Source organism: Pleuronectes platessa, chromosome 2 (assembly GCF_947347685.1).
Source record: "Pleuronectes platessa chromosome 2, fPlePla1.1, whole genome shotgun sequence".
Taxonomy (NCBI): Eukaryota; Metazoa; Chordata; class Actinopteri; order Pleuronectiformes; family Pleuronectidae; genus Pleuronectes; species Pleuronectes platessa.
In genome coordinates this window covers 28,342,837-28,370,256 of record NC_070627.1, presented here as the reverse complement: position 1 = coordinate 28,370,256, position 27,420 = coordinate 28,342,837, and the positions used below count along the sequence as shown (strand labels likewise).

General features: G+C 40.0%; 1 protein-coding gene across 1 annotated transcript; it reads left to right on the top strand.

The window, feature by feature from the left end:
• Positions 1-1,920: 1,920 nt before the first annotated feature.
• mtmr14 (myotubularin related protein 14) lies at positions 1,921-25,735 on the top strand. The gene is made up of 19 exons (XM_053429667.1): positions 1,921-2,735; positions 4,030-4,178; positions 5,465-5,573; positions 6,679-6,754; positions 8,389-8,449; positions 8,736-8,858; positions 10,571-10,644; positions 11,335-11,405; positions 12,047-12,121; positions 12,475-12,541; positions 12,957-13,042; positions 14,107-14,183; positions 15,360-15,396; positions 16,492-16,562; positions 16,723-16,781; positions 17,931-18,057; positions 19,355-19,531; positions 20,151-20,348; positions 21,906-25,735. Exons 1-19 carry the CDS (start codon positions 2,601-2,603, stop codon positions 22,084-22,086), a joined length of 1,953 nt encoding a protein of 650 aa, XP_053285642.1. The 5' UTR covers positions 1,921-2,600; the 3' UTR covers positions 22,087-25,735.
• Positions 25,736-27,420: the final 1,685 nt, after the last annotated feature.

The following is a 27,420-nucleotide window of genomic DNA, read 5'->3' as shown; positions in this document are numbered from 1 at the left end:
AAGACTAGAAAAGCGCTATATAAATACAAACCATTTAGTACTCCTAGACCTGATGGCCGCTTTCGAAAAAAGTCGATCACGCAATCCTAATATCACACCTGGAAAACTTTTTAGGGATTAAAGGTACAGCACTCAGGTGGTTTGAGTCTGACTTAACTGATAGGAGTTTCTCTTTCCACCTGGGTGAATACTCCTCTGGGAAGGCCCCACTTACATGTGGGGTACCTCAAGGATCCGTTCTAGGCCCTGTCTTTTTCTCTCTACAAATGCTGCCCCTAGTATAAATTTCTGAAAAATATAATGTCTCCTATCACTGCTTTGCAGACAACATTCAAATATACTTGCCCAGGAACCATAAAACTAGGACATCACTGCAGCCCCTCCTTAAGTGCTTAAATTATGTAAAATCATGGATGGATTCAAACAATAAGACTGATGTTATCGTATTTGGACAATCAGAACTGCAAGATGTGGATAATCTTCGGCGTTTGGCTTCTTATACTCACTCCACTCTAGAGCTTTTTAATTTTGAAAAGCAAATTTCCTCAGACGTCAGAGGTAGCTTTTTTCCACTGCGAAAAAATAGCCAAGGTAAAGGCCTACCTCCCGCAAAAAGACCTAGAAAGAGTTATCCATGCATTCATAACCTCCTGTCTTGACTATTGTAATTCCCTGTATGTAGGCTTAGACAAATCCTCCATTAAGCGCTCGCAGCTAGTCCAAAATGCTGCTGCTCGCCTGCTGACTGGGAAAAAAAAAGAGAGACCATATCACACACATGTTGCGCCTCCTACACTGGCTTCCTGGCTTGTCACAGGATCGTTTTTTAAAAACTTACTTTTAACTTTTAAATCTTTTAACGGACTGGCACCATATTACTTATCCGAACTTCTCATTATGCACACTCTAGTTAGGGAAACAAAACACACCTGTGCTCCCAGGCTTTCTCCTCGAGTTGAGTATATGTTCCATCGTAGCTGATTTTATTTATCCTATCGTATATCTTATATTTTATATTTTTTTTTGTTATTTTTTATTTTACATTAATAATTGTATTTTATTTGTATTACTTGCACTATGATGTATAACGTTTTACAGTCCTTTTGTTGTCATCTAACCATTGAAAAAATATACGTGTAAGTTCTGCAAAGTCGGGGATTCTCACGGTGTCTCTATTTCACAGATAGGACTTATTTTTTTGTAATAATCACACGTTGTTCTCTGGCTTTGCTAGAGTGTAGCTTTCTCTTTTCCAGGGTGTTTAGCCAGGAATGATTCCTTTAATGTCTTAGTATACACAGCTCCCACTGTCCCACACTCTTGCGAAGACCTCGTCTGAGTAAACAAAGTGTGGCAGCAGCATTGGTGTAGTAAAGAACGTGTGGCAGCAGCATTGGTGTAGTAAACAAAGTGTGGCAGCACTGGGTTAGTACACAACGTGGGGCAGGAGCAGCACTGGGTTAGTAAACAACGTGGGGCAGCAGCAGCACTGGGTTAATAAACAACGTGGGGCAGCAGCAGCACTGGGTTAGAAAACAACGTGGGGCAGCAGCAGCACTGGGTTAATAAACAACGTGGGGCAGCAGCAGCACTGGGTTAGTAAACAACGTGGGGCAGCAGCAGCACTGGGTTAGTAAACAACGTGGGGCAGCAGCAGCACTGGGTTAATAAACAACGTGGGGCAGCAGCAGCACTGGGTTAGTAAACAACGTGGGGTAGCAGCAGCACTGGGTTAGTAAACAACGTGGGGCAGCAGCAGCACTAGGTCAGTAAACAAAGTGGGGCAGCAGCAGCACTGGGTTAGTAAACAACGTGGGGCAGCAGTAGCTCTGGGTAAGTAAACAACGTGGGGCAGCAGTAGTCCTTGCCCTGACTGAACACACACGTCATTAAAAAGGGAGACGGCTGGGCTGTCACGTGGTTGTGATCACTTCCTGTTTACTCTCTGCATGGACAGGCTGGAGTAAACCGATTGCAACACAGTTCTCTGGCTCTCGTCCTTCACTCCAACACCAGCAGCAGGTCTCTCGGCCTCTGGACTGACTTCTGCACAACTTCAATTTGTTCGCTGCTGGGATCGTGGGTACCAAGGAGATATGGCGACGTGACATTGAGGAAACGTGAGCAGGCCGGGAGGGATCCCGGAGCTTTCCTGACCGCAGCTGACGAACTGCAGTCCGGTTGGCTGCTGCGTGGAGCCGGACATCACTTCACCTTGTGTCAGACCAACAGGGATCATGTGGAGGACTACAAAGATCTGAAATCGTGTCTAATGAGTTGTTGAGGGTTTCGTATCAGTGGAAACGGAGCTAACTGAGCCTGGGCAGCTGAAGCATTGTGTTAGCTAGCAGTGCTAACTCCGCGGTGCGAGTGGCTGCCTGTGCGGGCTGGCAGCGGCTTCTGTGTGGAGAGTGTAGCCGCTCGCCGGTGCCCTGAATTCAGGAAGAGTCCCCGGCTCCGGCCCCCTCAATCGGGCAGTCAGGAAGAAGCTGGCTGGGAAGGGATGGCCTGGTCGGTCTTCCCGAACGAAAGGACAAGGTTCTGTAGTGTTTGAAGGAGGTCGAGTTCGGCTAGAGGCCACCTCCTCGGGTCGAGGCGCTATGATGGCTGCCTCGTCCTCCCCGGCCGGCGGCTTCACGGGCTCCGGGCTGTCGGTCAGAAAGAGCGAGGAAATAGCGGATTTGATAGATTTGTTTTCTAAGACGCAGTACAGAGCTAAGGAAGTCACTCCTCGGGTAAGTCTGTGCTCATCAGTACACACAAGCAGCACTATGATTCAAGGATATCAGTGTTTCCATGTGTTGACACTAGGAATGTAATAACCCCCAAACTGAAACCGACACAGGCACATGTCACGATACAGGGCGACAGAACCGCAAAACTGCAAATCAAACCCAGACATTTTCTCAAGAGGTGGAGCTCTTTGACTGAGCTGCACCTCTGAGAAAATAAAAGTTGTATTATTATTATGGCTACATAAATATGAGAAGCCCAGTAGTTGCTAAAGTTTGACCAAATGAAATCCGATATCCTACATTAATAATATATTTGAAAAACGGATGCAAAGCAAATCCTTATGCCTCTCATCCTGTGACATTGTCCAAAGTTACATTTACATTGAGAATGGGAGTTTGCAAAATTTCCTTTTTGAATTTGAACTCAACATAATGTCAACTCATAATGGTTTGATATTTGTTAAAGGTTCATACCTCAAGGCACACAATCAAATCACTGCTTAAACTAGTTTACAGGAAACTATCTGCACTAATGTGTCAATTTAGCGTGGGGGGGTGTCCCTTTTTTCAGATTAGAACAATGGCCCCTCAGAATGTTTGCATATCCCTTTTTTTTTACCAGTGTAACTAAACTTATTTACATTTCAAACTACAACTCATGCAAACAACACATCCTTATTCTAGTTAAATTCATGACAAGCAAAATAAGAATTAGCATGTGTCACGATAAAGTTTGGGGTTTTGAAGTAGCTCAACAACCCTGAGGATTTACCTGTGGGCAGAACCTAGTCAGCAAAACAAACAAACAAACAACAACCAAGTCTGTACCCATACGTGGATTTGAGGCATCGTTACACCCCTAACAGAATAGATACTGCTTTCAACTTCTCACCATGAGTTGTTGATGCTGCTTCCTGAACCTTTACTGTGTGCATTCATATCTGAAAGGAATGAGATTCTGTCAGTGTTGTTAAATTCTCCTAATATTTAATCTTCATATATAGTCTTGTGAATTTTTACAGCACCTCAAAGAGTACTTTGTATTATCAAAATGCCGTTGTTCAATTGACAAATCAATTACTTCATACATCTTCAATTCAACATTAGGTTATAAAATGGGCCAGCTGGATCAGTTCACTTAACTGGTAACTATGCCAACATATGAAACAGAACTTGTACTAGCAGGTGTTAATTCTGTTTAGATGATTTTCATAACTGATAACTTTCTGCTGGCTCTTTGTAATTTGGGGTTTCTTTTCAAACCACTGACATGTTTGTTGTTGTCTTTCTTCAGGTAGAGGCGATAGAGAGGCGTTGTCTGGAGTTATTTGCCAGAGATTACAAGTACAGTATCATCCATAACGCCAATGGTGAAGTGTGCGGACATTACCCACGACAGATAGTTTTCCTGGAGTATGAATCCACAGATGTCGAGAGCAACAGGTACCTCTCCACTATTTTGCCAATTCATTGTTTTCCAATACAAAGTCCAGTCCCCTCAGTTACCTATTACCTCTTTTTTGTTTGTGTCGCTCTAATCATACACACCTTACTGTGGTTCAAAGATCAAAGGTCACTCATCTCCTGCCCCTTTGATCACATCAAGAGAGCAGAGAGCTGAACTGACAGTTCTGTCACACAAGTGCACGTTGTCAACTGAAATAGTAAAACAATGCAGTCAGGGGAAAAAAGGGGGGCAAAATACAGACACCAGCCTCATGCTACAGATAGTTATATTTAATTTCTAGATATGGATCAACGTCACTCACATGCGGTGGTTTGGATATAAAATGATGAAAGCTGCTCAAAAGACAGTTACAGGAAAACAATCCTAGAAAATCTGTTGCCATTAAAGACAGCTCGACAGCTAATTTGTTTCACACATTTCGAATTAGCCGCTAACCAGAATACATGAATTATAAAAGGAAACACTAAAAACTTCAGCAGAATCATTCTTAAAATGATTAATTGGTCGTCTGAAAAATAACCAGCAACTGATTGAATATTTGTTTTAATTTTAAATTAAATAACGTATAATATTCTCTGGTTTCGCTCAAATGTGGCAATTGGTTGCCTTGAATTAATTTTTTGTCATGCAGTGATTTAAATACCTTTTTTAGATTTTGTTTGTTAGTCAGACAAAACAAGCAATATGGAGACATCACTGTATGTATGGAGAAATTATAAATTAGATCTTTTATAATGATAATGATTAAAAGCTCCTATATTGAGTAGGTATAGAAGAAGGTATACAATGATTATTTATGTCCATTGTGCAATGAATGATTGTTTATAGAGGGTATAAAAGTACGGGGCTGAAAATCCTGCACAGTCTTCTGCTTATCCTTGATGTTGTGTATCATTCATTGTAAATCAGGCACAAATATGTCTTTTGTCTGTTAAAAGTTCACCGGAACTTGTTTAATTGATGATATGATCAATCAAATGTTCATGGCCAAATTAACATTAGTAACATCCACCCAAAACACTCATTCAGTCCAGCTATTAATGGTTGTTAAATCTTGATTTGTGGCCGAGGCTTCATTTCCCACTTAACTGTAACCTACATCTGTAGATAAGAACAGTGGTGTCAGCTGTTACTATAGTTAGTGTGTAGTGAACACCAATTGTTGATGTCAAGTGGTTTTTTATTAAATTGTCTCTATAACAGGCTAAATTCTAGTTTGAGTAGGCTGTCTAATGGATAACGTGGTACTGTGTATGTCCAGGTTTGAGAGCACATTGCAGATCAGCAAGCTGCAAGACCTAGTGAACCGGAGTAAGCTGGCTCGCTGCAGAGGAAGGTTTGTCTGCCCCGTCATCCTCTACAACGGCAAGGTACTGTAACACAACTGTAAGCTACACGCTCTCCTCAGGGCTTTAATAGTACCTATGATAATAATTCCCCTCAAAAAAGCTGCAAGGTTGCATAACAAGCCTCTTCAGTTTCTACATGAGAAACCCAGATTTCCAATCAAAAGAAAGACGTGACTGTAAACTTTGAAAAAACATAATATATGTTCCTTGTGTTTAGAGTACATGGATAAATTAGAAATGACCTGAAAGAAAATATGAATGCTCCAATCAATGACTGGGCACTTAAGCCTCTTGTGGTCAAAAGGAGTATTACAAAAATAACCCCAAAATATTTCACATATTTTCACAGTTGACACCAAATCATTTTCCATTTTTACTCACCTGTCAGAGCTGCTTTACATTTTATTGGGGTTAAGATTTTTTTTTTCCAATGAACCTATTGATGGGATGACCATTCAAATCATTTTTTAAACATGAAATGTGTGTTTTTACCGAATGTTAATGGAGTACCACTGAACCTGAAGAATAAAGCTGTCATCTGTGTTAAAGGACCTGAACAATCAGTGAATCACAAAGCAGTGTGTATTTGAGTCAGAGAGATGTTAGACCTTATTTAACATTGCAAACACAAAAACTCCTATGAATCAGAGTGGTTTTCTTACCAGTTCTGGCTGAATGTTACAAACGCATCAGTCACACTAGTTGCCTTATTCTTTGTGGGATTTTTTTAAGTTCTCTTGGCATGGGTGCTGCTACTGATAATTCACCAAAATTATTTCATAAATTTGGAACTAAGTGTGACTGCTACTGAAAATGTTAAATTAATGTAACTGATATAGTTGTATTTGCTCAACAAGACAGGGAAATATTTTAGTTCAGGTGAGTGCATGTTATGAAGCTTATACTGACAACACTGTTACAGAGAAAGGACCAGGGCTGGTTATGGACATAAAATGAGAAATACCTTAGTTAGTTACCTCTTTGTAGAATGAAACTTTTTTCTGTGGCCACCACTTCCTACTTTTTACATTGTGGTGGTACAGGTGGCAGGATATAGATTATTTCTTGATGGAGCGAGCAGTAAAACGTCACTTTCTGATCTTGTATTGTCTCTTTCTTATTGCAGCATATTTGCAGGTCGTCCACTCTGGCAGGCTGGGGGGAGTTGTATGGACGCACGGGCTACAACTACATCTTCTCTGGTACAATAAATACACAGCTGCACACACAGACTGACACACAAAGACACACAAACCCAATTTTAGCAAAAACATGGGAAGTTGTGGCTGGCTTATTTTTCCATGGATGTTTCAGTTCCCTATGTGTTCTCTGACCTGAGAATAGTTACAGCAATTGTCAGACACCTGTCAAACTTTTCCTATTGGGACTTAATGTTCTTCTTAGTTCCACAAAAAATCTTTTGTTACAAACACATACTGTAATTAATAAAATAAACCAAGTATATTCACAAGTGTCCAGCCAAAGGTATTTCAATTTTACCAGAAAATCTATCTATTTATCTTTCCATCTGCACCAAACCACAACCAAAACTATGTGGAAATATAATATATCTAGAGTAGCCCTAAATTCTATCAACTTGCACAAGATTGCACACACTCATAAACAGCCATACCTTTAATATTTCATCACGATTCATAGATTATTCCCAGTTATAATATATAAACAAATTTAATGGGTTCCCAACCCTCTACAAAAGTTTGTTGAAATCCATTCCATAATTGTTAAGTAATCTTATTGACAAACAAACAAACAGAAAAGGGTGAATATAAAACCTCCTTGGTGGAGGTAAATATGACACTTATCTTTGTCTCATGTATTAACTTTCAATTGCTGTAATCCAAAAACATTAACATGAACATAAATCAGGGTCTGAATCACAGACTGTATAAAATCATTGATGTAGACTCGGGGTCTAGAAAGTTAAACCAATGTTGAGATGCCTGAAACCTGTAATCTCTCAAAAGACCAGCAGAGGGCGACGCCACTAGTCGTAAAAAGAATTACTCCTCACTTGAATTATAACGTTAGTTAACATTTTCCTAAGACTTTTATAGTTTTATTTTATAGTTATTTTAAGTTTAGGGTCAAATAGACGATAAAGCATTGTATGTATAGGGGCCTGGATAGATGGACACCTATTACAATCATGTAGGTGCAGATTGCAGTGGCATGTGGGGACCGGGTGCAGCGTCCGGGTGCAGTCAGTCAGGCCCCACCCCCTGCTCCTCTAAATGTGGTTCTGGTTTAAAAAAAGATGGTGCTGGACAGAATGATAAACTCGTCACACCCCTTGACTATGACAAACAGCCCCACTGGATTGCTACAGGATTTTATCAGGGTTTCAAATCTCACAGTGACATTTTGTAACAGAACTTCATGCAGTACTAAAGTTTAGGCCACGACACAGTTAGTTTAGGTAAGCATACAACAATTAACATCGGTTTTCTAAAGCTTAAATCTCTGATTCTGGGATAAAGCCAAGTCATCTTTCTGTATGAGTATGATTCTTTTCACTGTAAACTTAACACTCAGATCCTTATCCTTAGGTTCCACATCCCGACGCAGGACAATCATGTCCTGTCACTCATTTAGTGATTAGCTCACATCTCGCAGAGAGATGATCTTAAGGGTAGAACCCCTTTCTGGTGTTCCTCTTTCCAAAAAATTGATACATGGTTTTGTTAACATATGAACTGTTCTGCTAATGTGTTGTGTATATAGAATGTTCATAACTTGAAATAACAATATGTATGTATGTATGTATGTATGTGGAGGTGAACCTCCTGTTCACCTTGTATACATGTGTGTGTTGCAGGGGGCAGTGATGACACGTGGACAGAGTCTGAAGAGGTTCCAGAGGATGACAGTGCCGTCAGGTAATCTGATTACTCACACAAGATTAGTAAACAGTGAACACCAGAATCTAGATTGTTCTGAGTGTGACACTGATTACTTGTGATGGCTGTAAAACAAGCAAGCAAGCGACTGACCCCAGTGAAGGTGCATGAAAAGTGATGTACAACAAATTCTTTGTCCATGCATGACACAAAGTAAACTTAAAATGTCTCTTAAAATAAAGACATCGACCAAGGAATGTACCTTTTTTCTGGCAGAAGTTTCCTTATCTGAATTTACCTCCACTTTTTTTGTTGTTGTCCTCAGAAACGGGGACTCGCAGCTCTTTGACAAGGTCCGAGGCCACGACATTAAGCTGCTCCGTTACCTCTCGATTCGTTACATCTGTGACCTGATGGTGGAGAACAAGAAGGTTAAGTTTGGCCTCAAGTAAGGAACAGCATTCACACTCTGTCTGTTATTTAGGTCACTGTTTGAACTTCTCTTTCTAGAAAGAAACCACGGGGAAGGAATCTGACTACTTGCTAGGGCTGCTTGATTATGGCAAATATCCTGATTACGTTTATTTTGGTCAATATTGTAATCACGATTATTTAACACAATTACTCACCGACTTTGGGAAAACCAAACGCACTCATTGAACTTTAAAGAAAAATGATGATGTTAACAGATCAGAGTGTTTAGACTGCCTGAGTGAGCAGTGTGGTTCAGCTGCGACTCAGCAGCGTGATTCTGCTCCTCTGCTCTTTTCTAATAATCCACACGTAGAACTGATCTTTATAATAAGCTGATGAATTCCTTCATGGATAAACAGGGCGTTGCTTCTTTTGCAATTATGAGGTTAAACACAGCACTGCTACTGACTCAGTGTATTGCGTATATACTTTAGATTTATGCAGATTAACTAAGTCAGGGTTAGGGTTAGTGTAACCCTAACCCTGACCTGATGCTTTTCACAGATGCACAACGCAGCGAGAGGTTATGTCATTATTATTTTCATTTTGTGTTGGTGTCAGAAGCTTCATTCAAGAGGTATGGAATAGTATGTCAGTGAGGCAGTAAACAGGCTTAAAACAAGAAAATGCATTAATATATATGTGTCCTTTAAGATGTGCTAATGTCCTTATGTGATATAAAAGTATGAACAAACACTTTTTACTTTTAACCAGAAAAACAAATCATTGTATAGTTCTTGTTTATATTAAAAACATCATTCGATCATTAACATTTAGGTTGTAAACCGTATGTGAACCTTTCGGCTAATTACATCAACAAAAGCAGTCAGGAATTAATCAAACCTGAAGGCTGGTCAGACTGGATGTGTTAGAAATACTTCACAATGATAAAAATAATATATATAAATTATAATTCTGTTTATAAGGCATTTACATCTAGCACTTGTAGTTTGGCCTTTTTGAAGCAAATTGTACTTACTTGATTCTTGTTGTTCTGGGTTTGTTCTTTCACGGTTGATGCACTTATTGTAAGTTGCTTTGGATAAAAGCGTCCGCTAAATGACATGTAATGTAATGTAATGAGCATCTGCTGATGTGAAACATGCCTCGCAAACAAAGTCTCAGAAGATGCTCAATACAGAACGATCAGTGATGTAACAACAGAAATCTGGAGAACACGTCTTAGCTGAAGCATCCACTAGTTCTATCTACTGAAGACGAATTTGCCCCTGGGGAAGATGAGCAATATTTTGGAGCTTCCGAGGTAGATGGCTAATATCTGGGCCATGGTCTTCCGTTTATTGTATACTTTTTATTGCCCGACTAGTTTATTTTATCCATTCGACCATTTCTGGTCCAGACAACATTTTGGCTCATCTCTATACCAGCTATGTGCCTATGAATGCAGAAAGAGCTTGTTTGTAGTTCTTGCTGTGAAATGACCAGTTATTAAATTCCTTCCCTTTTTTACTCATGCTGGGTTTGGTGGGTGAATAACATAGATACACAAGATATTATAAAAGTTGAAAATGCTTGTGTTTTATCAGATTAATAACTTCTTGATTGTTCATACTTGAGGGAAGATCAAATCACATTTCATGACCACCAGAAATGTGTCTATTTACATGTGTGCATAAATATATGCTGGATCATGTGGAGAAATGCTTATGTCTCCTGTCTGTGCAGTGTTACCTCATCTGAGAAGGCAGACAAGGCTCAACGCTATGCAGACTTCGCCTTGCTCTCTGTGCCTTATCCAGGTAAATAACTGTATTTCTCAGTCACTCCACTAGAGACACATGCATACATCAGCAAATTGCACCTACATTTGTATAAGCGTATGCATCTGCAGATAAGTATCAAGGAACAACATTCCCCAATTGAAACCTAATTTAAATTTACTAGATGGGATCTGCCCCAAATTGAACAAACTCGAATGAATGATTGAATTATTCTCTGAGAAAAGGTTGAAAAATGCCCATGTGGCAAAATTAGATAAAGTGATAAATATTCCTTTATCAACCCCTGATACAGAGTAGCACATTCTTCCACCATATTTTGTGGTAATCTGCCTGGCTGTTCTTGCATCATCCTGCGGATAGATAAACAAAATACAAAACAGAATCTCATTGGCGTAGGCAAAAACCTGCACAAACCACATAAAAGAAAATTGTTGATATTATTAAACCATCACTGTCATCCTCATAAAATTGAAATGCGCTGCGATTAGTTTTCCAACCATAAAATGCGTTTATATTCCTCACTGTGTGTGAAAACCAGTGAAGTTGAGTCTTAGACACAGACATGTGAGGGAAAGCTTAGTCCTCCAGAGATGCTCACAATTATTATATGTTTCTTATCATCGTCTGTCATTTTGAGACATGAGTTTGGAGTTTAATCTGTGACCATATGATAACTGACTTTTCCTTTTTCATCTTGTCTTTATTAAGGGTGTGAGTTTTTTAAGGACTACAAAGACAGAGACTATACAGCCGAAGGTCTGGTGTTCAACTGGAATCAGGTACAATCAGTTTCTTCGGTGGTCATGTGGGAGTTTCCTTAATCCATATCAATCAATAGTTAGTTAATTGTTAATAAATTGTGACTTGCAGTAGTTATTTAGGCTTTACTCGAGAACATACAATGATTCAAACATAGTCATAGAACATATCTTCACTAGTTTATCTGGTTATTATATTTATTTATTTATTTATAAGATGCAGCTGGAAACAGCTTGAACAAATGTCCTGGGGAAGCACAAACATCATCACACCAATTTAATCAGTTAAACCAGATTTAATCTAGTCCAGTTTAGTATTATCACAAGACTCAGTTTTCTCGCTAAAATGGACAGCTGCCACCTCTGTAGAGTTTTCACAACTTCATGCTGCAGTGTTCATCAACACAACTGCCACAGCAAACAGCACAGAACAGCTTTAGATTTGTTCCGTTTTGTAAAGAAAGCACACCTAGTGGTGCAGGCGATTACTAGAGTAAACTACAGTAACAGATACTACATGTCCTCATGTCCCCCATTGTCAGCTAATTAGTATTCAATTGTTTAAACTATTAGTGGAAAGATAATTGATGAATCATTGAAAGCTCTGTAAGTCAACTTGGCTCTGTTGTACCAGTCTGATTTCACTATATCTCTTTTGACAGGACTATGTGGATGCTCCTTTGACAATCCCTGTGTGCTTTACTCAGAACTTGAATATTGACTGGACTCAATACCAGGTGACCTTTTCATCCCTCCTCTCCTCTCCTCTTCTCTCCTCTCCTCTCCTCTCCTCTCCTCTCCTCTCCTCTCCTCTCCTCTCCTCTCATTTGTAATGTGTCAGTGCCATCTGTTGTCCAACCTAAAAAGTGCTTTTGTCATAATTCATGAGCATTTGCACTGCACTCCTACTGAAATATTTACAGTGTAACCACACTCTGAAGCTTTGTAGAAACCCTTACGCTATACCTTAACTTTAAAATTAAAAAATACCATGAAAGTCAGTCTGGATTTTTTATATGTGTTTCAAATTCTTCAGTTTTACCAACAGCATACTTATTCTGGTTTGTGTGTGTGTGTTTTTGTTGATCAGTCGTGGGACCTGGTGGAGCAGACCCAGAACTACCTGAAGCTGCTGCTCCACTTCATCAACAATGATGGTAGGTGGCGTTTGTGGCACTAGGATCCAATCCCTTCAGTATACATTGCAGGGAGTCCAGACTCAGATGTAGGCTTGCACACCAGCAACCCCACAGCGTCTGTATGAGTGCTTAAGGACTTGTAATTTGTAACTTTTTATTAAAATTGACATCACACCCTTGTCGAAATGCTGAAACTTTAGAAGTAGAAAAACAACCGAAAAAATTCATGAAATTCTCCATACTGATCCTGTTGTGTCATTCAAGTGTCCGTAAGCCCGGATATTACAATTCGACTCTAAACTGCGTCCTTTACACTATTTTTAACCTAAATGTCCACTACCGGAAGTAGTGATGTTCACATCAAACAGACTGGTTCATATTCACAATCCTTGTATGATCCTGTGGCTGAAGGTGATTTTGTATGTTGTTCCAGATCAGAGCGGCCTCCTGGTGCACTGTATATCAGGCTGGGACAGGACTCCTCTGTTTGTGTCCCTTCTCAGGCTCTCCCTGTGGGCAGTAAGTCCTCCTTCTCCTTCTTTTGCTATTTTTCAGTCTCCTTTATCCTCCTCTGGTGTCTCTCCTCAAGACAGTCAGCGACCTGGAAGCTTGTTTAGCTCCTCCAACACTCATTAGTGAGTTGTCTAATCCCGCGGTGAATCCATCTGCCCTGGCCCCAGCGCCCCTTCTTGTTCATTTCATTTCAAACACACACTTTAATTACACTCTTCTGTATTCATAACCTTTATTAAAAATCTAACTGACATGTCATAAATGTGCAGCCTTTTTCTCCAACATGGTGAATACCGGAAGCTTCTGAATATTGTCACAGGCTGCACTTCTCAAGTGCTTTTCAAACAGAATGAGAAATATAGTATTGGTGTCCGTAGCTGCATAATATGTCATGTATAATTAGACTCTGGGGCATACACGTCTATATATCTTGCATACTAATTCCACAAATGTATGTGGAATCTATATCTTGTGAATTGTTAATCTAACCAGCTTTACGCTTTGCTTTTACAATTTAAATCGCCAGAGGAAGTGCAGCGCAGATTTTGGAGTAGTTTGGACACGCGATACGTTTAATATTTATACAAATTGAATAAACACGTGACCAGCGCTCTGTAGCTGTCAGTGTGTGGATGGGGGGGGGCAGTGTGCTGACAGTCACTTGGTGGACTGAGATCTTCAATGTTTTAAACTACAGCAGTGGTCAGTCACTGGGTCAAACCGAGGGTTACAATCTCCTACAGATAATTTAAAAATTTTATTTCATGATATCGAACTCGTATATGAGCCACAGACGTAAATAAATAATTCAGTTTCATTTTATGAAAAACATTGGCTGTTTATAAAAAAAGCTCTGTGTACATTGCATCCAGCAAACAAACAATAACAAGTTACAGTATATTGCAGAACTGTTTGAGGAGGACTCACTAATGACAAGGAATAATTCTGAAGTAGCTCTTGAGCATAAACACAGGACAAGCTAACAGTCAAGTTTAGAACGGGCACTGCTCTAGTATTTTTAACCATGGGATATTTGACTGTTGTGTGACTCACTTTTTGTTATGTCACAGGACGGTGCGGCGCATGCCAGCCTGGAGCCAGCTGAGATCCTGTATCTGACCATCAGTTACGACTGGTTTCTCTTCGGGTAAAGACAATAATTTACATAATCCCAATCATCATTTCAGGACTTCCCTGCGAGTCGTAACTTAAAGGGCATAAGATGGGATGAATGCTTTAGAGTTGCATTTGCAAAAATCTTGTTGCCATCTTGTTTTAGACACGCTGTGTTTGTATAATTAAATAGGGACTGGTTAAAGAAGCACTGGGAGCAACACGAGACAAGACAAATGTGACTTTGCTTTTGACCGCATTCTCTATCCTCTCTCTTTGTCTTTCTTTCTCCCTCTGACACACAAACTCAGGCACGCAACAACACGCCCACACCCACACACACACACCCTTTTGGGATACTCCATTCATAATTACTAGCACGATATCTCCAATTAGAGCTCATCAGAAGCAGAAAAGGTCCGTTCACTGTCAGCTAGCCTATGAGATTCTACATCAGCAGGCTTGCCAAAACCCTTAGGACATTGGCCAAGCAGAAGACTAGTGTGTGGGACAACACATTATAATTTTAATTATGGGGTTTACATGAGCTGCTAGTTGAATATTCCACATGTTACTGAGCATAATCTGGTAATTATAATTATTTGCGTCAGTACATCCAAAGTTGATCTGCCAGTTTTAAAACACCAAACTGTCGCAAAATTGAACACTCCAATAACAAGTTTTAACGTGATTAAGACATGTACATGTCTACATAATGCGACTACAGTATTCTAATATATTTGGATTTTTGCCTATTCAGAGTATGAACTTTTTCAGGTTAAGGTCATCAGAAAATGCTGTCAACACTGTCTTATTCAGGTTGTTGGCCTAATCAGTTTAATATCAGATGCTGTCCATGTAAATGCATCAGTGTTTGTTAATGCTCGTCAATACAGTGAAAATTACATTTGAGCATTTCTTAAGGACAAACGAAGGAAGTTGAGCCTGGAGGGATGGTTTCAATGAGCATTCAATTTGTTTGGACTCACTTAGCTAAAAGTTTCACTTTTACAATACAGAACACTTGTTTTATCAAAAGTGAATGGTAAAAATTTATTTTAATGCCACTTGTAGGATTTTAATTCAACTTCGAAGATTTAATAAGATGTGTCTTAGCTTTCACAATACAGGGCTTTGTTGAATAGTTTGTTGACAGAAATAAAAGTCAGCTGCTGTTTATTGAAGTCCATTGTTCTCTTTCTATTTCCAGTCACATGCTGCCAGATCGACTCTCCAAAGGGGAGGAGGTAAGTTTACTGTGGTGGTGATGATGATGATGATGATGATGATATAGCATCCCTGATGTGTTGACTCAGATTCAAACTGATGAAGCGACTTCTAAATACAATTCCTTTTTATTTTTGAGGCTGAAATGCTTGAGAACAAACATAGATTTGTTCTGAAAGGTAATGATGAAGAGACTTTAACATTGGCATCTGCAAATGAAAGCGACAGCGTTTCATTCAGCCTCATTCAGACTGGGTCAAAACAGCATAATTTGGTCTTAACACATATGACATACATGTTCATTTGCATGAAGGGCTGGGAAGTGAGATCCGATCCGATGATCACAGAAGACACATCCAGGACATGTTTTGATGCCAGGGTTGAACACATTTACTTATTGCTGGCCAGTCATCGGATATTTCAAGACGCATGTTAATATCAGGTCTGAACAGGGTGTGAGAGCGCATGCTCGGCCAAGGCCCAACAGTCCCCCGAATTCATTAGATCTTGATTTTTTTATGTGAATCTGCACCAAAATGCACACAATCATAACTTTTTTTCATCAAAATACATAAATGTTTCTCTGTGAAATCTGTGAAAATTTTGAAAAATACCTCAATATACCTTACCAAAATTGTATGGGTTCTTTCCTGACACATACACATTCTTACACAAAGTTTTGATGGTAAACTATCCAGTAACTTTACATAATCCTGATGTCCAACAGACAAACCGATGCAGATAAATACACAACTTTGTTGTGTGGGGATCTTTTTGGTGTTAGAGTACAAGCAAATTTAGGGGATCCCTAAAATGATTGTATTATGCATTTATACAGTATAAAAGAATAAAACCCAATATGTTGTCAGTCATGCTCAAAGTGTGACTTCACTAAAAGTTAATTTGGAGAGACACTATCACTAATAGCTTTCCTACAGAGGGAGAAATGTATCAGAGAAGCAGCAGAAATAACATGTAAATGTAGAGAAGTCTCTGTAGAGCAGAATGAAGCTAAATCAAGTTTAACCTTCTGTTTGTCTCTTCACAACTGTGACCAGTTAATAAACTAAGTGTTTACTGCTCTCATTAAATCGTGTCCTCTCTCTCTCCCTCAGATTTTCTTCTTTTGCTTCAATTTTTTGAAGCACATTGTCTCAGAGAAGTTCTCTGCTGTTAAGAAACAGAGGTGTGTACCGCCTTCTTTCTTTCTCTCTTTCTTTGTCTCTCCCTCTCTCACGTTTTCCCTTGCTTCGGTTGTGTAATGTGTTCACTCTTAGAGTGAATAACCAGATTCTCTCTGTTCTTTTGATCTGATGTTACTTCATCACATATTCTTTTTCTGACAGAAGGAAGAACTCTCACTTCAAAGACAGTGATTTCACTGTGGAAGATCTCTGCCAGTTAAGTAAGTCAGTGTGTCTCATGAGCCTCCCTCTCTATGTGACTGTACAGGCACCTCTCACAGACCTATAGTGGATGTAGCTCATTTAGCGTTCAGATTCACCTCTACCGAATGTATTATATATACATATATGGATACAAGTATGTTTTCATGTTCTCTTTGTGTCCGCGTGGGCTCTCTAAACTTATATAGATTGTGGTTAGGTTTAATTGGACACTCTAAATTGTGAACGCGATTGCAAATGGTTGTTTGGCCCAGTATGTTGGCCCTGTTATATGCTGTAGACCTGTCCAGAGTGTGCCAAGCTCCTCGCCCAATGTCAGCTGGGATTGGCTCCAGCTCACTTGTTGAAGCTATTATTATCAGTAACTAATAAAAAATACAGTTTGATAATAATTTAAGAATGTGTCTTGAGTTCAGGATCTAATGTCTTGGATTTTACAGGAAAACATTACGTCAGAATGGTTACAGTGGAAAAAAACATTTTCCCAACGTTTTCATCATGACCTACTTACATCGGTTACAACTCGATAGAGCACATTTGATAATTTTTTTTGGTGACGTACTTGTGAGAGTATCAGCAGCCCCTGCCACTTGCTTCTGGTCTGATGCAATGAGGAATAACAAAGGTTGTGAGTGCTGCGAGCGCACAGTGTCAGGGTAGACACAAAACAACGAGACTCTGGGTGATAACATAACCCTTTCATGTCTTTTGAATTGTGAGGCTTGGATTCAAAACATCTTGCATCACCAGCCTTATGTCTGTGGGCAACAAACCTTCTGTATAGTTCAGTACAGTGTTTGGTTAACTTCTTTATGTAACACTCTCTGTTTCACAGGTGTAAATGGCGTCTTATGAAGTCTGTTATATACCAAGTTTGTGTTGGAATGCTGAAGAAAACTCAGTGATAATAACCCTCACACACAATTACCAGAATTAAACTTCCATCAAATTCCATAGCATTTGATGGAAGATTAAATGTTGAGACCCATTTTCAAAATCTTCTGTCAAGCAGACATCTTTTATTGTTTTAACGTAAACACACATCTGCATCAGATGTGGTAACTTTAAAACAGATCGAAAATATTTCTGAATTCAGGCTTTAAAGGTTGAAGCAGAACTAACAGAGCTTTGCTTGTGTTTTGCTACAGAGACGAAGGATCGTGGCAGTGTGACCAGTCTCAGCAGTGAGTTCTCCCTCATTACTGAGGAGGTGAGCAGCAGCTTAAACAACGACACTGTGGACCTGTTCTCCAGCCAGCCCCAGGCCTCCAACTGGTCAGTATCACATAAACGCACATGCCAACACACACCCACTTTGAGGAAATTTGATTGCGAATATTTTATCATTAGTACATTGTTTATATTTTCATCAACAACATACTAGATAACTCAATCTAACTCAACATCTGTCTGAAGTTATCTGTCCACACGTGACCACAGTTCTCTTTACTTCAGCTCACATTCGGCAATAGAATGTGTCATCAGCCATCAGGAGTATTGTGGGGTTCAGTATGTTGCGCAAGGACATTTTAGCATGGTGTGTCTTCATAGAGGGGGGTGCGACAAGAAATTATGTGAAATTACGGGACTATAATACAAAAAATAACTGTTAGTGTGGTCGCAATCTTTTGTTTTAAGGTTGTTGTGAAAAAGGGACCATAATACTTTGAAACGATATTGCAATCATTATTGTAATTTTTAAAACCTTATTAAAGGAGAAAATACTACATATGGGGTGTCTCTCCCAGCTTGCCGGTGATTCACAAGGCCTTCTGGGTACCACAGGAATTGGGACAGCCTACCCCTACATGTGAATGCGCAAAACGAAGTGGAGGGCTAGGGGGTAAAATGAGATTGGGCCGGAGTTAATTTTAACCAGTTAAGACGTGAGACGTTTTCTAAGAAACAACTCCCTAAAACCTGAGAAAAACAATAAACAGTGAATCTTTGTCTTGAAAACAAACACATTTGTCAACATTTAAATCTCAGTTTATTTATGCGATACTAATTTAAATTCAAAATTTTAAATGGTGAGTTTTTGGTCAAAGGCAATGATTTACTATAAAAAAACTAATGATTAGCTCAGATGTTTTCATATAATGTTCTATCAGCTTCAAAGGCTGAGAGAAAAAAAATGACCCTGCAAAGACGTTTGCATCAGGTCAGTCTTGGTCAGTCTCTGCCTCTATATTGCGATAATACTGACACTTGCCAAAATATATTATTTTACTACTATATAAATATTAACTTCAACTTAATTCATAACTTCATAGAACTTTTTAAGGCAACAGAGAAACTTACATTTTAAAGTTGGACAGTGAGGGCTGCTCCTGGTGGTCACTGAATAATCATCACTTACAACAGTGTATCACAGGATGACAGGTCATTTGAATTGAGTCACGTTCAACTTCACTTTATTGCTGCTTTACGTTTGTGAAGTATAACTTCAGTCTTTAAGTCTGCTGTTTTCTTTCCTTCATTTCATCACCACTTGATAAATCATTTACATCACAAACTGTTGGTACTGCATATTCTCCTCCTCTGTTGATGATGCATTCTCCTCTCTCCTCAGGAGAAAAGGCCCCACCTCCTCTCCTCAGATGGTTGTTTGGAATAAGCAGCACCCTCTGGAGGAGCATCTCTCTCATCCACTTAATGAGGCCAGGTCTTCCAGCTCCTCCTCTTCCAACCAATCAGATCATGCTGTCATGCGAACCGGCAGCAGCCCTTTGGCTGTCCCAGGGAGAAGGTGAGGGAGCCGAAGCCGATACAACTTCGTCAGGCGTTTAAGTTTGGATGACATGTTCATTTTATACACATACTTGAGCAGTGCAAATTTTGGATGATCACCGGAGGCACAGAGCTTCAACTTTGCAGCATCTTCATTTAGTCATAAGCAGGTCGACACACCAACAGAGCAAAATAGCAGAGACATAACCTCAACAATACTGTGCTGCCTCCATTTTGTGGTTCATGAAGGGTGCTCTCTTTTATTATATTATTGAAGTTTTATGATGATTGTTAAGGCAATAAAACCAAAATCTCTCACCGATGATAAGCTACATATTGGCAAGATAATGATAATGTCTTAAACCAGCTAATTATCCAGATAACATGCACAGTGCACCAGAGATGGATATAAACATGGATGGTGCCCATCATGCTGAATTCCGTTTTTCTTTTTCTTTCTTTCTTTCTTTCTTTCTTTCTTTCTTTCTTTCTTTCTTTCTTTCAAAACACAAAAATCGCGAATAAAACCAAAAATGTTGTGAAATTTAACAGAACACTAGCATGAACCATGGTAAGTTTATTTCTAACCTTTTTTGGTGTGGTTATGTTCAGTTTTTCTGTCTCTCTTTGTTTCCCAGGTTAGCAGCAGAGTACACTCGGTCAGGTTCGTCGCTCTCTACAGAGTATGGCAGTTGGCAGATAGTTTCTGGTTGTGGAAGTATCCACGACCAAGCTCCCTTCCCTCCGCAACTGGCCTCCACCTCGTCAGCCGCGGCTGCTCCCTATGACTCCCCTCTGCCCTTCAGTTTTAGAGATGACGGAGCCAGTGGGAGAATGTAAGTAACGCTGTTTTGTTTTATTGAAGTGTTCTGAATATTCCATTTTGAAATCGGATGCATAATGAACCGGCAGTGTTAATGGCAGCTGCATGTGTGCAGTATTGGCGTGTACAAGGTTTTTCCTGGGATTTTGAGGTGCGTACGTGCTGTGACATTATTCCATTCTCTGCTAAAGCACAACACAGGTTGTTGTTTTCACAGTGCACGCAGACATTAGCTTGAAGAAGAAAAGTTAAACAGTGTCCTGTAGAATAAGTTATCCTTCACTTGTTTGTGAATTAGCACTTAGCATCATACAAAGGGACATTGCTGAATTTCATGATTGTTTAGTGTGGAAATGTAAGACCGAATATTGTCCCATATTAGAGTAAATACAGTTTCCTTTCTCTCCAGAGTGATGGAGCTCTTTCCATAAGTGCCTGAATCTCATCATGTTAAACTTATATTCCCTGTATTAGCCAATAGATCACAAAATCCAGCAGCCCAAAAAACCCTCTTATACTGTATTTTGTGGTTAATTAAAAATAGTTTTTTACAAAAACTAGGCTCAATCCACTTAGTACACGTCTTGGTCAGTATAAAACAAAAATAAGGAAAACCTTTGTTTATGTTCTGTTTTCATGTAAAAAATAAATATAGCTCAGCAGCGGCGGTTTCCAGTCGGAAATACCATAGTTTTTGTCACTGCTCCAGTTTCCTCTGTGGAACCGAGCAGGAGATGAGGAGGATCAAGAGAGCGGAATTTCTCCATTGGGTTCTTCTTTCGAGTCGTCCTCCTCCTCTCTGCTCCCAGCAGGGGGCCCATTTAAAATTTCTGCTTGATCTGACTGCCAAACTGAGAGTGTCCCTCTGGATCACTTCATAGTCAGAGAAGGCAAATAAGATATATTCATCTCTCCAAGGGAGAGACCCCGACAGTTGGATATGGATGATGATGATTGTCAATAACTCAATCAATCCAATTTTATTTGTATAGCCCATAATCACAATTCGTCTCATAGGGCTTTAACATGGTGTGACATCCTCTGTCCTTAACCCTCAGCAAGAGTAAGGAAAAACTACTAAATACCCTTTTAACAGGGTAAAAATAGGTAGAAACCTCAGAGAGAGCCACATGTGAGGGATCCCTCTCCCAGGACAGACGTCAGGTGTATCCTTCAAACATCTTGAAGGATAACTTCAATACTATATGTCAAGCAGTCCTGCTGCAATCATAGTCTATGGTCAGCAGCCAGCAAGATCATGATCCGCCATCCAGATCGGATGCCACTATAGTCCACAGTCATTGTCCACTGCCGCTTATTAGGATCCATCATCAGCCGCCAACCTCGGTCGTGGTCCACCACCATTACATGATGCCAACGCGACACAGGATCTGCCATTACCACTACAATCAGCTTACCACTACAATCAGCGCACGATTGTGTGTGAACACTTATCTAGAATTCTTGTGACTTGTCATTATTATAATTTAAACACTTTTTTGCAAGCTTTTCTCTTCTGTCTTCTCATCTAGCACACTCTTGTTTCCTCCACCTCCTCTTTCCTCTCTAGGTTTCCCTTCCCCTCGGAGCGCCAGGCCCGTCTGGAGGCAGTGCGGGAAGTCTTCCTGGCAGCCTACAGCTCCACCGTGGGCCTCAAGTCTTCAGCGCCAAGCCCCTCTGGCGCCATCTCCGGCCTGCTTGAGCAGTTTGCCCGTGGGGTCGGCCTCCGAGGCACCAACGCCATCGTCTGAACCCTCTTAATGGGACTTCAGACCCTCCTCCTACTTCCTTCCATCCACATGTCTGGACTCAGTACAATAAAGTGCCAAATATCTCTGTTCAATTCAGGGGTGACACATACATTTTTTTTTTGTTGAATCTTCTTTGATTATCCATGCCCTGGATTTAATTTGTTGTCTGTGCTGCTCCAGCTTTTCTCCAGATTTTTTATCTTCCATATTGACTTAATCTGTCACATTCAGGAAGGGACATGTTTTCAGCCATTGTATCAAAAAGGGATAGTTGGAGGGCTTTGTAGCTGTTGAAATGTAACTGGCTGAAAACGTGGGGTTGGTAACGGATTCTTCCTTCCTCTGTTCTTTCCTTATTTTTAATCCCTGAGGAGTCCTTGCAGTGACAGTGCAGCTGTCCCATGTAGAGGAAGCAATATGTTTTTATTTGTCTTTTTTTGGGCTGCTATTCTTAACAGATCCAAGCACAGGAAGGTTCTTTAGGTCAGGTGGATTTGCAACGTGAGATAAACACAGCACTTGATTTGTTCTGACAGAAATGGCACTGAGCTGCTACTTGGCTGATCGTTTGACAAAGAATCAGTTTTAGATATTACAGCTTTGGGTCAAGAGGATGGATCAGATGTTTTTTTAGAAGGGGTTAGTTTATAATGCAATATTTATATACAATATGTACACTAAGAGTTGTTGGTCACTTTAACTATTACTCTCAGTCCATAAAGAGATCTTTTACCAGTGCGACTAAACTGTAGGAAATGGAGGCTGAATTCCCCGGTTCTTTTTCTTTGCAAATGTCCATTAAAAAATACAGCTCAATTGGATAGGTTCTTTGTTGGGGTGTTGCCCTGATCTTACATAATATCATCGTGGTACAAGGTTTAAAGGGCTCACTATGTAGGTCATTTGTGTCATCTGATCACATCTGAAGGCAAACGTTTATATGGACGTTTAGAGTCGTTCTGAATAGCTACACTTGAGTGTTGGATGAACAGCCTGCTGTTGCAGAGTGGCAAGGAACAATGAATTGTAAAAACGGGGATGTTGCACTATATCATACATGAGAAAAGTAATGGAAGTTGTAAAGAATGGAAAAGGACAGCTTGAGAAAAAATCTTGCATTTTGGACAGTCGGTTTTGGAAAGTTATAAAATTTGTTGTCAATTTAGTTGTGCTACAGAATGATTTCTTCATAGCCAGGATAGACGGAAAGAATCATTAGTGACCAATAACTGTTGAGATGTACATATATGAAGAAAAAAAAATCTGATCCTCTCTTAAGTTTTATGTGTATTTATAAATTTGGATTTGATCATTAACCATGTTCAGGGAAAATAGGTTAACCATAACCAAGGAGATGAAGTGCTGAACGTATCAGAGCTTTTCATCTCGCCAGTTTATCATCTCCATGTCCACTAATCTGTAGCACTGACAGGGTAGCATGACATGTGCGGAGCCTTGTGCTATTAAATCTCTTTTTGCTCTCTCTCTTGTTGGACTCCGGTGAAGCGAGGTTCACTTCAGATTTCTGCCCAGACATTTTCACACTTGCATGTTGTTCAGAAACGTGTGCGCCTTCTTCTAGGTTACATTTGGACACACATTTCTTAGCGCTATACTCTTTGGTTTGGCCACACTTTTAGGTGATTTTCTTGGCAGAAATCTGTTGAGAGAGATTTTATTTGAAACTATGGTTTTGACGGCTGCTGTACCTCAGGACTGTTGTGCCTTTGTTAACCTTGGTGACAATGGATCAGACCTCTGCTTTATCTGGTCTAGTTTCAGGTCTACTTTCTGTTTCTTAAACAGTTTTACTGCTGATCGTCAACTGTTTTGACTAGAGCATCGCAGCGTTAGCTTTGTGTTGTTCACTCTCTCTGTAGCAAGATAGGTCTTTGTTGTCGTACAGTAACACAAAGCTGTTGAGTCTTATAAAGAGTCTTGATGAAGTTAACGAGGGGTGATTTCAATCAAAGGACTGATCCATCATTCGCCCCAAGAAGCGTGAGACACAACTACGTTTTCATTATCTGCCTTTGAAAATGACTGTAGCCAGAGAATATTTTATTGATTTACGGTTTAATTAGAGCAGTAATTTTGGGAAATATATTTGTTAACTTTTTTGTCACTGAGTTAAAAAGATTGACACTATTGTCATGTGTGTTTGGGACAGAGTTAGAACCAGGATGTGTTTAGCTTGCATTGGTATAATAGTGAAATACGCTAGTGTACCTCATTTTAAAACTGTAAAATACACACAGCAACACCTCAGAGGTTCATTGGTTAACATGATGTATCTAGTTTGTTGAAAACAGAAATGTAGACGGAGCCATTTAAATGTGTAAGGGAAGTAAAGTTGTGTCAACACTCAACACTTAACTTTGAGTTTAACAAACAAGCTACATGTCGATCAGTTGAGTCCGTTTCATATGTGGTGTATTTTGGTCTGGCCTGTAACAGCGGAGTCAGCTTGAGTGAGAGAGTTAGCTTGAGACAACCTATAGGTACCAGTCACTGTTACATCATTATGAAGTCTGACACTTTTCTTTTGGCAGCTCCAATACTTTCACCTATGGCAACAGTTCCTCCAAGAACTACATGCCTGTCGTAGGAATGCGCACAGCTAAAACGGAAGCTTGTGTAGACTCGGTCTGAGCGGCCCGGCAGGAGAGACGCTCACAGTGAGGTATGATTTAGTTACTGAGCTATGATCAAAACGCTGACTTTTTGACCATATATCAAAAAAAAGGAATAGACAGTCAAATAATTAATTTGGCATCCCCACACAGTTCAGCCATACACTAGTCAGTCGGACTGTACTTAACGCACAGACATTAAAGTCGATCTTCGCATCTCACTTTCAGAAAGAGAGCATATTTCCCAAAATGTACTTCCTGTGGTAGAATTCAGTGTTCTGCTAGACTAGGCCAAAGCCTGCTTACTTTATACCACGTAACACATCTGGCAGAACTTTTTTTTAATTCATGTGAGTTTCCAAATAATTTTTCTGACCCAGTAAAACATTCATCAACATGTATCAGTTCTAATCAGGACTGTCAAAATGGTTTTATTTCAGTAACTCCAGATGAGCTGACAGAAGACCAGTCTGTCCAGCTTTAAAGCCACGTCTCCCTGTCGGGTTTTACACTTTCCTTTTAAGACATCTTTCCTGAACACTTCAGATTCAGTCAGTATTTCATATCATCTTGTTTTCATTTTGTCATCATCATGTGCTCCTGCAGCTGCCAGCCACTGGACACCTGCGGGAAAACCTTTTTATTTTCAAACTGCTGCAAATGTTCATTGAAAGATAAACATGTTTTAAACCTGAATTACTTATATAATTTTCTCTTTGTTTGGACTCTTTCACTCACTGGATTTGCATGCCATGCTCAAGGTTGATCTCGGTTATGAATTATAATGATTTTATTTGTTTTACAAAGTGCTTTTTATTTCAGAAACTTATATTGAAATGCTGCATTACACTTGTCCTGATGTTTTCTGTGTAAAGAGTTTTCTTTGTACTATTGATGCATTTCTAATTGTTTTTTTGTCATGAACTTTGCTTAATTATTGGCAGGCAACAGGCTTTGATGAAAGATGAACTGAGCAGCCGCCGGTGGCAGTTGTGAATAAAGAAAAAATGAATGACGTTTTTTCGTTTGAATTGAATTTGTTTTTGCAGATCATCTCTGAAATGTGCTTCTGATTTATTCATTATAATCATCAGTGAGATGCATTAACTATTTACAGAGCTGACGTTAAGTGTTTTTTCTTAACACACAAGTAAAGTTTGGCAAATGAGATTTCATAAAGCAGTTATATAATTGGATGTTTCAAATTAACACTTTAAAGCTAATTCAACTGTGTCTTAACACATCTGGTGTGGTGTGGGACATACATTCTCTATTCACTCTCTTTAACATCAGAGGTCAAACATTACATTACATTTAGCTGATGCTTTTATCCAAAGAGACTTACAGTAAGTGCATTCAACCATGAGGGTACAAACCCAGAACAGCAAGATTCAAGAATGCCAATCTACAAAGTGCTATAAGTAAGTGCCATTTAAGAGCTACAAAATGTTTAGTTTATACTTTTTTTTTTATTCAAGGTATAGTCGGAGGAGATGTGTAGACTTTCTGATGTCATAGGGGAGCTCATTCCACCATTTAGGAGCCAGAACAGCAAACAGTCCTGATTTTGTTGAGTGTTTAGTCCGCAGTGAGGAGCAACAAGCCGATTGGCAGATGCAGAGCGGAGTGGATGGGCTGGGGTTTAACGTTTGACCATGTCCTGGATGTAGACTGGACCCAATCTGTTTACAGTACGGTACGCAAGTTCCAGTGTTTTGAAACGGACGTGGGCAGCCACTGGTAACCAGTGAAGGGAGCGGAAGAGCGGAGTAGTATGGGTGAATTTAGGTTAAAGACCAGTTGAGCTGCTGCATTCTGGATGAGCTGCAGACGTCAGAAGGCAATAGCAGGTAGACCTGCCAGGAGGGAGTTACAGTAGTCTAGGCGTGAGACGACCAGGGCCTGGACCAGAACCTGCGCCCCCTTCTGAATGAGGTTGGGGCTTACACTGAATTGTCAAAGGTAATAGTCAGGTTGTGGGTGGAAGAACCTATCCCTAGAAGGAAAAGTAGTTCAAACATCAAGGCCGGCCAATCACACCACTGCAGCAGGTCAGATGATCACTGGAACCTGAACAGTACATGTTCCTGTTGGCTCACTCTAAAATTGTTCTGGTTTTAATGAATTATCACTATGATGGGCCGAGATAACTTAATGCTTATGGGCTTTGAAATGTAGGTGAGGTGATTAATACCACAGGGGTGTTGTGGCAGGGTTACCGCCTTCTCTACATTGAGGTTTTCTGTCCAGTTGTCCTTCTCCTGCTCTCCTTCTCTATTTCCCCCTACTTTCAAGAATCGAACATTTTGTCTTCCTCTTTGCGCACAGTCGTCTTCTCTCCCTGTTGTCCTCTTCCAACTTCTTTCCTCTTCCATTTATGCTCATCAAACTTTCTCCGACCCCTTTCCTCCTTTCCCCCTTTTACTTACGTGCACTTTCAGTCAGCCCACTCTACTTTTTTCCGACATTGTATTAACGACATAAACATTTCATCATGCCATAATGACAGTCAGTTGAGATCAGGGGTGGACTGGGACAAAAATTCAGCCCTGGCATTGTCTGTCTAGACCAGCCCACTACATAATCAGCGGACACCACATAGAAGTCCACAAATCTCGCGGCGTCTTCTCTCATGCATACTACTGTTACCACCTAGTTCAAAGATGGCAACAAGAAGGGAGGCCACACACAAACCTCTCAA